Consider the following 16,289-nt stretch of genomic DNA (forward strand, 5'->3'; position numbering starts at 1 on the left):
CATATGCAATTAGAAAACTGTTTGAAACTGTCCATATTCCGTATAAGGAGATACTTACTTTGTCTAGGTATGTACATTTTGTTGAAAATTTGTTTTGTAAAAGTTTGTTAGAACAGCAATGAAGTTCGTTATATTTTCTACAGAGGAAAGCACTTTTATGAGATTTCAAGTGATCTGAACTTTACTTTTGAACTAAAATAAAAATTTATTGTGAATGCAATATGCAGTTGGTAGAATTCCATTTTAATTATTGGTAAGGTATCCAAAAATAAAATATTATTACTGGATTCAATTCAACGATTACCAATAATAAAAATAAAAATATCGTTATGTATTATTGTTAGGAAATAATATACGAATAAAATAAAAATCTTACCTGTTTGTGCATCTCCACGTTTAGTCCATATGACATTTCGTAGTACTGAAACATACAAAAATATATTAATTTTTCAATTTCAATTTCAACGTTTGAATGTTAATTTTGAAATGGGATTTTATAGCAAGAAATCAATTATAACTAGTATAAAAAGTTAATTATTTTATTAATATCCTCGTGGACAAATACAAAAGCGACGAATTAAAATGCAAAAGGTTGAATTTAAATTCAAACAAACAATTTTAATTAATCACAAGGATTTCGAAAAATCATTATGCAAGTTGAAAAACGCAATCAAATCGTGTTTATTCAATCGTAACACACACACACAAACACAAAATAAAAACACAACACATGCAATAATTACTTATACACAAAAACCCCCACATGGATAGTGAAAAAATACACACCACACAGAGGTAGAATTTCCCAACCTTTACTAATAAAAAAAAAATAGAAACTATTTTACAGAGATAAAATATATTTTAAAAAGTAGGTACTAAAGCGTTCTTTAAAAATATTTAAAAATAAAGGGATTAATTAGTCTTCTTTATTTTTATTTTTTTTATTTCACGTTTTACATAACATTTTTTAAAAATATGAATCCGTCACTGAACACAACCTGTGTCGAGGCATTAATTTACATGATTTAGTATATACTTATGGTGTCTAAAAAATATACATAAAATTATACATATTCACACTTACTCACACTTAAATCCACACATATATATATACATAAATAATAGTTTATTTTTATTTATATATATTAGTACAGCTAGCGTGCTTAACTACTGTGCAGACATTAGGTCAAGTAAGTACTTTATTACTGTAATGACAAAATTTCGATCATCTGATTAGAAAACGATTGAATAATACATTAATATTCCGACTTTGAAAAATACTGTGTTGAGAAAAGGAAAACAGAATTTATAATACAAAAAATAAGCTAAATCGGTAAGTTTACTATTGTTCCATTTGTACTTATATCACACCCGGACGCATATTCGTAAATACCCAACGCGTCATCCGTTTGGAAAGTTTGGAATACATCCGAAGTGGCTTTAGGTATAAATAAATAGCGAACGTGTCGGGTGAAGATACCTCACGCGTTACTCCCTAATAACAACAGAAACAAACCAAACACTTTTACTTCTACAATGAAAACGAGAATGTTCGTGTTAAGTGACGTTAGCAGGCGCTACTCAGGGGCGATTTTGTGGTGTCATGAAATTGAACAGTGCTAATAAATAGCAAGCGCCCGAGTGACCCCGAAACATTTCGAATGAGAGACGTATTTCAGAGGTCCGACGTTCGAACCCCACTCTTCCCTATCTTGATTAATTTTTTTAATAGTGAGTTATTTACAACTCGTTGAAAATGGTCACCATAATTGAAATATTTTGGTAAATTATAAGAAGGCTAAAAGTATATTTTTTACGAATACGCACCCCGGACCCAATAAGCTATAAATAAATCTACTGATGGACAAAAGCAGACACAACCGAAGGCCATGGATGACAAGATACATGAATGTGTAAGAAGCCATGAATGTATGTCAGGATAGACGTGTGTGGCGGTCCAACCTCTCTGCCTACCCCTACGGAGAAATGGCGTGATGGTAGTAGCAGAAGTTATGGTAGAATGCTACAGTTATAAATAACAATAAAATATAATCATCTATACAGAAATCAAGTAGATAAAGCGTTAGTTCATTCGTGTTCATAGTCCTAGTGGTTTATTTGTTCGGCTCTTTGAATCGTTAAATGTTTAGTAGAAGGTCATACACTAATGAAAGGTGAAAGGTTGGGAAGCACTGATCGGACGCACCATAAAAGTTATTACGAAAACAAATCTAATTAAATCGTGGAAGCGATTCAAAAATCATTCAGATGGAAAATATTTTTTCAACTACAACAAAACTAAATGATTAACACGTAATGAAATTGAAGTGGAAATTTGCAAAAGCCATTGCGTTGAATTATTAACAGTAATATCAATAATATTTTTTAGCGAAAAAAAAGATGGGTATATGTATCAATCACGAACTTTGACGTCACAACAGCCAAGGCCAAACACGTCGCGTCAGGTTTTGTACGAACGTATTTTTATTGAATTTATTTTTAAAATTTATGTATGAAAACATTTCCCCTTTTAATTAACAACCTCGAGTAAGGAACGCGGGACTTCTAGACATTCACAGGATTTACGGCTTGTCATTGGTTGGTTTAAGCGATCTTCCACAGACTGTGTAACATTTACAGGCATTAACAATAAGCAGTGGGCACGACGAATGTTACATAGTGTTGAAGTGATCGTTTGAACCAGCCATGCCCCATGACAGGATTGACAGGTTACAGACATTGTATGTATGTATGTAGACAGCAGTGGCGAGCCGTGATTTGTTTTATAGGTAATTTTTTAAAGTATTTTGTTGCCATGCTATACAGCATGTTCTTTAAACCCTGTCACATCCGAAACCACGATGGTCAGTATGAGCAAGAAGACATATTGGCGCATTAAAATAAATTTTTAGAACGAATAATATTTTTTTTTAATATATAAAAAAAAAACAAATGGTTGCTAACTTCTGCAGAGGTGTGACGAGGAGGGGAGAGGAGGAAGTCTGACACACCGTTAACCACGCGGCCGCGCCCCCTTGCTTCTCCCTTGCAGAAGTAAGCAACCATTTGTTTTTTTTCATATTTTATTTTTTTAAATTTTCTTCGTTCTAAATATTTTTTTAAATATGCCAATATGTCTTCTTGCCCATACTGATCATCGTGGTTTCGGATGTAACAGGGTTTAAAGAACACCCTGTATATTAAAATTAAATTAAGGTACAATAAATAGTAAACTATTTCTTTTTTTTTAAATCCCGAAATGATTCTACCTATCCAACATTGATTATTTTTTAGTATACTATTTTCCCCGGTTCTGCGTGGAACGTGTCTCCCGTGTAAATAGAGGTCCCAGTGCATAAATACTGGTCGTGCAGTGGATGCCGCGTTGAAGTTTTCACGCCATGCTTCGCCAGTACGCGGCACCAACCAACGGCAACGGTAGAAAAGACATTTATCTCACCACAATGCGGTGGACGATGCATGTTAGTGTGACAGGTTGTACGTCACTGCGGTTTTATCCATTTAATTGAATATTTTTTAATTAAATTCAAGAAAAGGAAGTTATCAATAATTATTCTCGAACACTTATCGAATTCTCACATTTAAAACTGAATAAAGGAACTGTTCTTCAATATATTTGTCTTCTCGCACAATTATATTTTCACAGTGGCAGGCGTATTGTCAAACGGCAATTTCTTACAAAAAAAGGTACCGCTATTTATTTTTTGTCGGCCTCGTGGTGTAGTGGTCAACGCGTTTATCTTTTTTATTATGTAAAATTTGGCAGCCCTGAGTAAAGTCTTCCTCTCAACACAAATAGTTTCCGAAGCATTGAAGTGATTCACTGAAGACCCCATGATGCGTGTAAGACTCAAATTACACAATTTATTTGTTAAGGCGTATCAATTTGACGCTAAATTTACACTTTTATTTGAATTGGACGCTATTGAGAATTGAAGTATCGGTCTATCTGAGTCTAATTGAAAATATTTGTTAGTTATATAGCTCATGGAGGCCACTGACGTAAAATAGACACGTTATTCCTGTACTAATCGCATGTCTTGTTTAACATTTACTGCGTTCCCATCAACAATTTGAAATAATTATTAATTAGTAAATAATCATATTACATCAGAGATGGAGAACATTTAAGAGAAGAGAATAGAAGAAGCATATTTATTTTAATTTAAATTAATTTTCATTTTTAATAATATAATGGGTACGAAATCGATAAATATTTTACTATACCTATGGATTGAAAATGTAGAAAATGAAAATAAAAATGTAAACTACAAAATAAAACAAATCTGAAAAGAACTCCCTTTCTAAACACGAACAGTTTGGTCACTTAGAGAGGCAGAAACGTGTTAAATAATATGGGATTGATTTTTTATTACGATTTAATGTTTATATTTTGTATTTTACAACAACAACCACAAACCATCACGCCGTTTCCCCGTAAAGGTAGGCAGAAAGGAAAGAACGCCACAACACTATATCTTTGCATACAGATCTCGCTTCCTCTACATTCATATATCTTCACATGCACGCGCGCCGATTACTCCGACTTTTGACCTGCCATCTTCAAGTATTCGTTGGATTTCGTCATGCCATGTCTTTCTCGGTCTTCCTCTATTTCTGTATCCATCAACATTCGCATTGTAAATATTCTTAGCCATTCTTTCGCTGTCCATTCGTTTTACATGTCCGAACCAGCGCAGAGTTCCTTTCTTGATTTTGTCGATAATGCTCGTCTCAGCCTTACATAATGCACGGATCTAAACATTTGTGCATCTATCGTGCATAGTTTTACCAGACATTCGCCTGGGAGATCGCATTTCGACAGCATTTAGCCTACTTTCATCCCTGTTCTTCCAAGTCCATACTTCGTTCCCATACATTAGGGTCGGGACCAGGACTCCGTTGTGAACGGCTAATTTTGCCTCTTGCGACAAACATTTATTTAGTAAGGTTGATTTAAGTGCGCCGTTCACTCTGTTCCCGGCACTCACCCTCCTTTCAATATCTTTCTCAGTCATTCTATCCCTAGTAAACATACTTCTTAGATACACAAATTCCTCTACTTGTTTTAGTATAACTCCATTCACAGTGATTTTACATTTAGTCATACTTTCATTTCTTTTAAAAACCATCACATTCGATTTATCGACATTCATCAGCAAATCACTTCCCTCGCATACATCGTAGACCTTTGTTACCAATAATTTTATGTTTATTTAAATAAATAATAAAAATGGCAGTTACACTGATAATAAAGTGTTTTACTTTACTGCTGATAACAATTACGTATTAATTACCTAGGTGTACAGTTGTTCCTACTTCCACGTCACGTTAGGACGCCATGATCCCTTGACGTAATAAGCGTAAACAACTATCATGATTCTATTAGCTATGCCGCTTCGTGATGGAATATTTCAACCCGGTGGCTTTGCAACGATGGTAAATAGATATACACCAGATAAGATGACTAGATAGCATATTGCGTATTCAAACATGCAAAGGATGAAGAGAGCAGAACTTACTTCATGCAAATACAAACATTGAAAAGGTTTATGTTAATGGGTTAAATAAGCGCCCGTTTAAATTTGCCAAAAATAGAACAAAAAAAAAGGAGGTTAGAAGGTTGCAAAAATTCTTACCCATCAATACTAAATGCACCCTTGTACAAGCATTACTACTACCCATTCTAGATTACGCTGATGTTTCCATGACTGATTTAAGCTGTGAGCAACTCGATAAACTTAAACGACTTCAGAATACATGCATATGGTACATTTTTGGTCTTAGGAAATATGACCACATTTCTGATTATCGTAGGCAACTGAAATGGCTCAAAATTAGACAGCGGAGAGACTATCACTCCCTCTCACTTCTGTTCAATGTACTTCATAGTCCTAACGCTCCTATATACCTGCGTGAAAAATTTCAACGCTTATCAGTTCATGGTTTACCTCTTCGTTCATCAACAATTCCTCTTTCTTCTCTAACTCATATAGTGTCCATGCGGCTCGACTGTGGAATCATCTCCCATCCACCATCAAAGATGTTACTACATTATCTCTGTTTAAATCACGTCTGAAGAAACATCTCCTTTCTCTTCCTTAATCTCTCCTCCTTTCCTTTTTCATCTTTCCTCTTTTTTCCTTTTTCCCATTGAGTAATAGGTTTGATTTAAGTTAATTTATAACTAAATACGTTTATTTCTATTTTTATATGTCTTTAGCTTTTTAATATTTTTTTCTATTGAATATGTTATGTAACTTGAACTATAAAAATAAAACTTTTATTTTATTGGTTGGTTGGAAGAAATTGCCATTTGGCAATAAGCCCGCCAATGTACAAATAACATTATGTACAAAAAGTTAACTAAATAAAATAAAAAAAATAGACACTTGTATTATTTTTGAAAGGTGATTTTTAAAATAACGTACGCTTACTTTCGGCATTACAACGGTGAGGTTAAAAGAAAGTTAATGCAACCGTTATTAGATATTATAAAAAGAGACACAAAATTGCGTATAAATTTAAATATTTCCCAATTCCATAATTTTGTTAAGAAGGGTTTTTAAATACATAGAAATAAAGAACTTTTATATGAGTTACCTAACATTTTTATATTTTTTACCATTTGGATATTAAATTAGCTTTCGATGCAAACGGATATACCGTAGATTTCTTAGATTTATTAGCTCAATAATCTAGACATCGCCCTTGAGGTATTTTATTACGAAAATGGCGCTATATAAGTTATCCATAATAAATAAATAAAAATCGTATTCTGATAGTATTCCAGTAAAAAATTCAAACAATGGGATGTGATGTGTATATTTCTACAGTTATTTACGAACTGAAATTTCTAAAAAAATATCACGATTACAATGCCGAAATAATAAACTAAATTACACAAAATGTCCATGCAATTCTACGTCTACCAAGACATCAATAGTAGGCACTTACCATGACATAGTGCCTCTGCATCTCAGTCTTTTCCTGTGCCAGTTTTTCACATTCCAACTTGAGACTGTACACAGTTACGTTAAGCGGATGCGATTACAATGTGACACATGACAACGTGCAGACACATAGCAATGATGGTGACAGACAACAGGCGGGGTTGTGAGAACATCCATACAATTGGTTGGGTTTTTTTTATGTGTGAGTTTGTTTTGATGATGTGCACCGACGTCACGAGATGGGTATAAAACAAAAAGAGAAAAAAATGAATTAATAATGGAATGTTATCGGAACAAAGAAGAGTTAATTGTAAATTCATTCCAGGGAGACCAGAAAGGTAGAAGAGGTTAATAAATTATTTTAATGACGCGAAACAAGTTGATCTTGCTTTGCTCTGGCATTTGTTTCTAGGCTCCCTGGAAGAGGAATTTAAATTGGTAATGAAAGGAATGAGACGCCAATCAGAATGGAAGGAATATGTTATAGAAATCATGCGGGCATAGCGGCAACTGAAATGTAAATAGTTAGGAACGACATTACATACAAGTTATTGCGACCAAAAGAGGGATCACAAACCAATCATTCGTCCAAGGTTAAATTTAAAGCACCCGCGAACGGTATGATTCATTATTAAGCCTATTTTCGGTCTGCGATCCGCGCGCGTTTTGATAGAAACACTTACAAAAGATGTAGCTATCAAAATTGCAACTTCAACAGGTCACAGTCGAAAAGACTAATAAATCGGTAATTTTTCATGAAAAAAACAAAGTTAGTTAGTATTTGCAGTCCCTCTGTTGGTCTGTTTAGACGAACGTCGAAAGCGATTACACCATGCTTCATCCATGTATTTACACGCCGAAGGTAACCAACACGCCTTATTCCAACTTACCATAACGTAGTGCCTTTGTATTTCGATCTTTTCGCTGGCCAACTTCTCGCATTCCAATTTGAGGCTGAAAATGGGAAAACATCATTAAAATGCAAATGGCAGACCGGACCTGCGAAATGGCCGAGGACAAGCCAGAACCCGGGGCCGTGTGCGCCGAACGCTTTGCATAAATAACATATTTGTGTCAACGGAGTATTGATACACAACCCGCAGTGTGTACTCTGAATTATTCATACATACCATCACGGGTGGGTGGCGAATGGCGAGTTGCCATTCGAAGAACATACCAAACTTTCAAGAACAATATTACAGGGGGATTCAATGGAAAGCCACGACGATGTAACGACGTTGGCGTCGTTCTGCAGACATGGATAAAATTATTGAACAAAATTCATTATTGTTCTTAACCTTGCCTAAAGGGACATAGGGCGCTGAAATATTTTATAAAAAACGACAATTCGGAAGAATATGAGCACTGCCTGTAATAAAAAAGTCATTTTTTGTAATCATCTATTATGCAAATTAAATTAAATTAACTTAACAATAGAATCACCATGTAAAGCGCCCTTGAGGTATTTTATTACGAAAATGGCGCTATATAAGTTATCCACAATAAATAAGTATTTTGGTAATACAACGTCAAAATATGTAGGATATTCAAAAAAATAAGTAGGTAGTCAATGGGTAATGCATACCTCTATGTAAGTATAGCAAAGAAATTTTGTTTTATGAATGAAAGCACAGTGCTCTATAAATTATTAAAAGTGCAATTATCGTAATTAGCATTATCACTCATCATAAAAAATATATTAACGATGATTAAAAAATAATTGAATTAGCGATAATTTGTCTATTTAAATAGAAATTTAACGGTTTTTAGTAACATCTTTGGTGGGAGATGTTTTTAAGGTAGAGTTAAGTAAAATATATACAGTGCCCTTTGTACCTTTTTAAGCAAATATTTAAACATTTACTAATATACAGATTTCTCCAAATCAGCAATCCTAAAAATAATTAACCTGAAATTATAAAAGTTTTAAATAATGAACATGGACGATAAGGACGTAAAAATGTGTATTTTAAGAATTCCTACATTACTACGAATTTCAATTTAACTAAAGAACGCCGTTTTTGTTTTCATTTGGTATCACTAAGTAAACATCAATAGAGACATCAAATAGAATACTTCCACTTTTTATTAGTTATTGAACCTTTGGTTAGGTCTCAGAATGATGAGGCGCTACCGCTGTACAGCCGCCCATATGGACAAAAATCATTTTAGGATTATTAATCTCGAAGATAGCTATAGTTTACAGCAAAACAACGGGCCGTAGGTACTCAGGTCAGAATCGCAAGCGCACCTTTAAGCCGAAAATTCGCAACGCTTTTGTTCTATGCAATGGAGCGAAATGCCGTCTCTACAGCTGTGGCGCAATATTACCCTGAGGTTTAGGTCAACAATGTGACCAGACGTATATTGATTAAAAGTTATTACAAAAGAAAAAAGACCAAGTGGTCCGATGTAAAAAACAAGAATTGATGTTTGCTGTTCTTATTAAAGGTTCAAAAAATCAGATTCAATCTACTTTATTTGACTTTGGTTCTTCGGGTGAGCCTTCAAAAACAAAAGTTAAATTCATATTTATTTAAAAATATATAAAATATGGTAAAAAGAATGATACTAACTTGTGATATTGCGCCTGGAGGAAATTAAATTCTTCTTTAATCCTGTCACACGATTCACCAACTGTAAATTTGAAAGGCTGTCCAGGCTGTGGTGGACCCTGAAACAAAGGGAACAAAACATTAGCAAAGTCATTTAGAACGTATTATCCACAAACATGCAGCAGGAAAAGACAGGGGATAAAAGGAAACTTTGGGCAACAAGCACACAGCTTCGTAGATTATCAAATATCACAGATACGACTAAAAAATATGACAAAAGGGGATAAAGTGCATTATATCAAGAAAAGAGGCATTATTTTAAGGGTCAGATCTTAAGACATTAAGATAGTAGAAATTTCACTTCGTATTATTCCAATAGAAGCAATATTACTGATGATAAAACTGTTAGTTGTATTCGAATAGTCAGGTGAAAAATAAATGCAGGAACTTAGGTAAAAATTCGCTAAAATGGCCTTTCTGTCATGCTTCGTGCGCCATTTTACTAAAAATCCTTTTAAAATCCCAGATAAAATAGAGTAAATAATACTCTAAATAAAATGAAACCACTCCAAAGTAATGATATTTTCACCGTAGTTCAATCAAACATTGATAATATTTCTAAACGCTCTAAAATTATGTAATAATATTAATAGAATAGGGTTGTCATTGGAAAAAAACATAATTCCAAAATGTATGAAGAATGAAAAGAGTTTCAATGAATTCAAAAAGAAATGTTGTGTTTATTGTAAGATGATGTAAATATATGTGTAATTTATTGAAGTAAGTGTAAATATAAATTTATTAACTAATTGTTATATAAGCTAACTTATAAATAAATAAAGAATAAAACAAATAATAAACGCCACATAAATTTATATTTTAGTTTTGACACACGGCTCGGCGGGCCCGAAAAAATTCTAGCGTGTATCAGCGCACGGTGCACGAGTCTGGGTGTGTAGTGTGATTCAGGGGCACAAGTGGTGAGTGAAGTGGACTGAGTGGCTTGAAGCAGCTACCGGATTCGAATCCTTCACTGGTCATTCGAGAGTTAAGTGGTGGGTCAATTGACCCGCGAGGCGCTTAAGAAGTTTCGAGATTTGACAACTCCAGCTACGAACACGAATGCATTATCTATATTATGTATATAAATGTCAAGTCGTTTCATAGAATTTTAATCATATTATATCAGTTTTAATATTGCCAAAAAAATATGTAGAGACGTTTTTTTTAGCTTTAAAGCTGATTTTATATGGAGAAAGAGGAAGAGGAGGTCAACATTCAAGGCGCACGGAATAAATGCGGTTGTGTGTTATGAGGCTGCCCGGTTAAGTTTTGATAAAAATTGGCTGTTTAAGTTACGGGTAAGTTTACAGGCATGCGTCGCATAAAATTTCTAATGAAAGTAATACAATTTATTTTGTCTTCACATGCTACGGATTTATTAAAATGATTTAGAGAACTGGCGAGTTCTAAGTTTCTTTTCGCACCTATGCTGGAAGAGCATTCCATGTCATAGGGCCTATGCGCGTTCATCTAATTTAGTACGGTGGTTGGGTACAGGTACAATAAATTTTCCTATCGCCGCGCCGTAGACGCCTGGTTTCAGTGATTACCAAGTAACTTTCACTATTTTCAATGTGTGGATATTCAAACATAGGCAGATGTGTAATGCGTATAAAATAAAAATATACCTAGTACAAAGTAAAATAAATAAGTCAGTATGTTAGCGGTTAACCGCACAGTAAAATCAGTTTGGAAATTCGACCTTACAAATTAAATTTGCCTTGTTTTTGTGGTGAGCAAACCCCAGACATGAAAAATATCGGACGAGTTTTTTACATTCCTAACAAATAACGAAACTCTTTAAACTACTTTGTGATAACTAATAATATCAATACCCAACAAAAAAAACGATTATTCAATGATGACCAAACCGGAAATAAAAAACAATGTTACATTCCCAACGCCAGCTTAAGTTTATAAATCATACATAAATTGATAAATTATAATGATAATAACTTATATTTACATATAAGTTATCAATTTAAAAAATACTTGGTACACTTCCACTTATTTATTTTGACCAATTAGCGCTTTTACTCTCTAATGGGCATCTTTACCAAGTATTTAAAAAAAAAAATAATAACTTATATGTAAATATAAGTTATTACATCATTACAATGGAATTCCATCAAGAATTGAGATAAATTATAAGTAGGTAGTAGGCAGATAGGATGGACCGCTACACACGTTTATCCTGGCATACATTTCCAGCTTCTTCCACATTCATACATCGTGTCGTACATGCCCTTCGGTTCTGTCTGCTTTTGACACGAACAAACTTAAGATTTTGGTATATCCAATCTTGCCACGTCTTCCTTGGTCGTCCACGTTCCACGTTTCCGTTCATTCTAGCCTTAAATATATGTTTTACTATTCTTTCATCATCCATTCGTTCTACGTGACCAAACCATCTCAGAGACCCTTTCTTAATTTTATTAATTATACATGTCTCAGATTTGCACTCTCGCCAGGTTTCAACATTCGTAACCCTATCATACATAGATTTCCCACACATTCATATGGCATTTCGACCTCTTTCATTCTGCTTTCATCCTTCCTCTGCCAGTTCCATGTTTCACACTAATTCAACTGACTGAGAATAAATAATGTAAAAATTGAACGGTTTTTTGCAAAAACTGCACAACTAAAATTGGAATGTTTTCTCATTAACTGCAAAATACATAAATTTAAAATTAACGAAACTATCTAAATGTCTCGTTATTTTTTAAAAGATTATTTGTTGCAGTTGATGAAAAAATATTCCGATTTCAGTTATGCAGTTTTTGTATAAAAAAATACTCTTTTAATTGTAAAATATTTTCAGGCGTTGCTAGTAGGTAAACTAATGCTGTTAAATGAATCTCATCCACATCAATAAAGGTTTCTTAAACGTAGTCAATTTTCCAAAACAAGGACAAAATTTCCGAAGTTTGTCTTTTTTGTCAATTCCTTTAGTACTACTTTTTGTCCGCGTTCTTCTTCCTCCAAAAAAACATTCAAAGGGTTTTGAACTGGTTGACCAAAAGAGAATGGACAACTAAGCTTGGAAATTCATTCCAGTCTGAACCTACCCTGCTGGAAAGGAGTGAGGAGTGTTTCTTGGGAGTGAGGTGGAATTGAGGACGATAGAGCTTGTTATAACCACATATGGGCAATGGTATCACCCTTTCGCTCCGAACTTAAGTGGCTTCGTTTTTATCAGCGCATAAACTTTCAATATCTCTCACTTCTTTATAATATTCTCCACAACCCTTGCGCTCCAAAATGTCTGGCTGAGAATTTCATTTACCTTTCTGATCATGGTCTTTCGCTTCGCTCTTCTCAGGAAAAAACACTTTCCATTCCTCGACATGGCGCATTGTTTTTCAGCTATTCCTTTTCTGTTAAGGTGCTAGACTTTGGAATAAGCTACCTCTTCATATAAAAAAATGCACCTAGCTACTTTCAAGAAACGCCCGAAACATTACTATATATCCGTAGAATTCTGACATTCCTGTATTTTATTGTTTTTTAAAATATATATTTTAATCCTCTTTTTTCCTCGGTTCCACTTTCTCTCTCCTTCCAAACTCATTATCTGATTCCACATTCCTCATCCTTTAATATGTATAACATAATGTACTTTTATTTCAGTTAATATGTGCAAGCCTTATGTCCCTATTAAAAAAACAGATGTTATCTTTAATTAATTAGGTTTTTTGTTCACGAATGTATCTTTTGATAAATATTTTCGTTTTTTTATTACAAATTTTGGACCAACTCTTCTTTTGACCAGTCTGCTTTTTGGTTGGCTGTCCACCAAAGTACTTATTATTTGTACTCGAGGATTTAAATAAATAAAATAATTGGCTTAGGTCGTTAACATTACAAATTATTTATAAATAAGCATTATAAAATAAGAGTAATGAATATTTCCTCCCACATAACCCACACAAATTTATCTATCTATATTGCTATAAATAACACGGTGTATGTTTGCAATTGTTGCAAAGCTGGTTATTATTTAGCATTCCGAGATAAGTTTATTAATTCAAATAATCTATGAACACGATAAATCCAAAGCAGTTTAAATTCTTGTCCCGCTCTGTGAGCTATCTCTGTGAGCTAAAGCCCATCCCACGTAATTGCGCGAGTGTCTAATTGAAAAAGCTTATGCCAGTGGGCGGCGACCAGCGAACTAATAGGTCTGTGTAATACAAACCGGTTGCTCATAATCTCAAATCCACTACAAATTACTAACATATTGACGGAAGTAATTGGAAATAGTTAACATTATCGCTAAATAATTACGATAGATTATATTAGTTAGATGACCAATATCAAAATTTAGGATTTTTATAATTTTTATCATACACGCAAATTGCTTTTATGCACCAATGTTTATTACACAAAGTGTATTTAAGTGACGAATGCTAGCTAGCTGGTTTTATAATCTCAAAGTTTATTAACTTGACAGCTAGTAGCTGGCTGCAATTAATTTTCTTACGTGATAGCTGCTATCTAGTTGAATAATACAACAATGTTTTTTACACTAAGTTTACTTGAGTAACGAATGCTAGCTGGTTTTGAAATCTCAAAATTTACCAACTTGACAGCTACTAACTGGTTGCTATTAATTTTCTTACGTGATAGCTGCTAGCTAGTTGAATAATACAGTAATGTTTTGAGTACGTCCAAATGTTTACAGACTGCCTGGATTTCCTCTCTAGGGAGATATTTAGATCTAAATTTGTCGCAACCGAGAGAGAAATTTTTGAGGAAGGAATATGGAAGTCTAGACATTTACAGGGCAGGTCAGTTTTTGGAAGACGAAGTAATGCTTAACCTCATTTAAATCATCATCATCATCATCATCATTACCAACATCATAATTGACTTTCCGCACCTAATGTACATAGGGTACTACATTAGTACACCAATCGCAGCGTTTCTTGATCATTTCTGTAACATCAAGGTAAGATGATCAGTCTTAGGTTTGAGGTGCGAGTGCAGGGAATTTGATGTATTTTTGTGTAAAAACACCCTTTTCAAATAAATATTTCATGCGAACCCGAGACCTCTTGCATGGTAGACAAACGCGCTGACCACTACTCCACGACGACGACAATATATATACATATATCTTTCGACTGCCAAACTATAGAAAAGGTCGATCATATAAAATATCTAGGTATGCACATTGATAGTTACTTAAGGTGGAACATACACGTAGATAAGACAGCAACGAAACTAAGAAAAATGATATATTTATTTAAAAACATTAGAAACGTCCTAAACAAAGCAACTTTAATTAATGTATACTATGCTCTAGCACAATCAACTATTAGTTACGGAATAATAGGATGGGGAGGAAAAAATAAAACTACATTAGAGCCATTAATAAAAGCCCAAAAAGCCTTACCAATACTCTACATACAGACTTTTTACAGAATTTCCAGTACTAGACATAAGATAAATATACATAAAGACAATTTTAAGACATTTCCATCAAAATCCTGACAGACATAATGACGGACAACAAATTTACGACACTAGGCAAAGACAAAAGACAATACTTCTGCTCCCAAAGAAAAAAACAAATTACGGTCAAAGGCATTATACTTTTCTGGCCCCTAAGCTATACAACTTTTTAAGTAAGGACATATTGGCGAACAAAATGAAAAACAATATTTTCAAAGCTAGAGTACATAAATGGATTGCTAAAAAGACTAGAGAAGAAGCTGAGGAACATGTTTCATATATAAGAATATAATTTTAGTTTCTTGAAAATCCTTTTTCGTTTTATTGATGTAGGTATGTTTTAGTTTTTTATTTTTTTTTATTTCTTTTGAATTTTTACACAATTGATGTGAAATTATGTATAAAAAAATAATACACTGACACTCCGGAACGTGTCTGTGGGCCAGTGGAGTGGCTATATCCATAATATATATATATATATTGAATGTAACTACCTATTGTATAAACATTTTTGTTAACTATGTATTTGTATTTTATATTGGATTAAATAAAATAAATAAATAAATATCTATATGGGATTTAAGTGTTTCTAATCGAACATTGACACTGTCGAGGGTATGCATATTTAATTCAATAATGTGAGCTATGCGAGGCAATATTTGCATATGATATCACCTGTTAGAACGAAAAGTCAACATCTCTAACGTATTAATGGTAGGCCACATCAATGTACAAATATTTGGATTTGATCAGTTCTTTATTAAAGTAAATCCTCTGTTTGCACACTTCTCGATTTAACAATACATTCTACACGTTAAACAAACATGCGAGTTGTGGGTATTGGGCCAAATATCCACAGACATTCCTATAAATACGCTTACTGAATGAGAAATTCAATTCTTTGAAAAAATATGATTAAATTATCCTTTTCGCTAATTGTAGATTAATTGATTAATTTTTAAATTACACACGGAACAAAATCAAAGGGTATACGGCTTAAACGGGCTCATTGCTATTTTTTTATTTTCAAGGTACCTATTAATCTCGTCTTTTTTCTCATGAATGAATTAACGAACAAAATATGGCTTCCTGTCTTACAAATTGAAAGAAATAAATACGGGGTCACGGCAGGCAAAGAAACAGTCAAAATGCGACAAGCTCCATTTTGTCATTTCAAGAAAGGAGTTTTTTATATTTTTTTAAAATTATATATTCAAAATAATGTACAAAAGTAAAC

The 16,289-nt window shown here is 33.5% G+C and overlaps 1 protein-coding gene across 1 annotated transcript in view; it reads right to left on the bottom strand.

Moving 5' to 3' along the window:
* Positions 1-376: 376 nt before the first annotated feature.
* The window catches only part of LOC148280254 (TLE family member 5-like), a gene marked incomplete at its 3' end in the record, with an annotated part of 109,960 nt that continues 94,047 nt past the window's right edge, over positions 377-16,289 (bottom strand). The window contains exons 3-5 of the mRNA XM_088228661.1: positions 9,551-9,648; positions 7,865-7,928; positions 377-421 (exon numbers count right to left, since the gene is read on the bottom strand). Coding sequence (XP_088084787.1) covers positions 377-421; positions 7,865-7,928; positions 9,551-9,648 — 207 coding nt within the window. The remainder of the gene's footprint in view (positions 422-7,864; positions 7,929-9,550; positions 9,649-16,289) is intronic.

The sequence above is a fragment of the Micrasema longulum genome, unplaced genomic scaffold (assembly GCF_059751315.1).
Source record: "Micrasema longulum isolate JH-2025_06_02 unplaced genomic scaffold, ASM5975131v1 h1tg000600l, whole genome shotgun sequence".
NCBI classification, from domain to species: Eukaryota; Metazoa; Arthropoda; class Insecta; order Trichoptera; family Brachycentridae; genus Micrasema; species Micrasema longulum.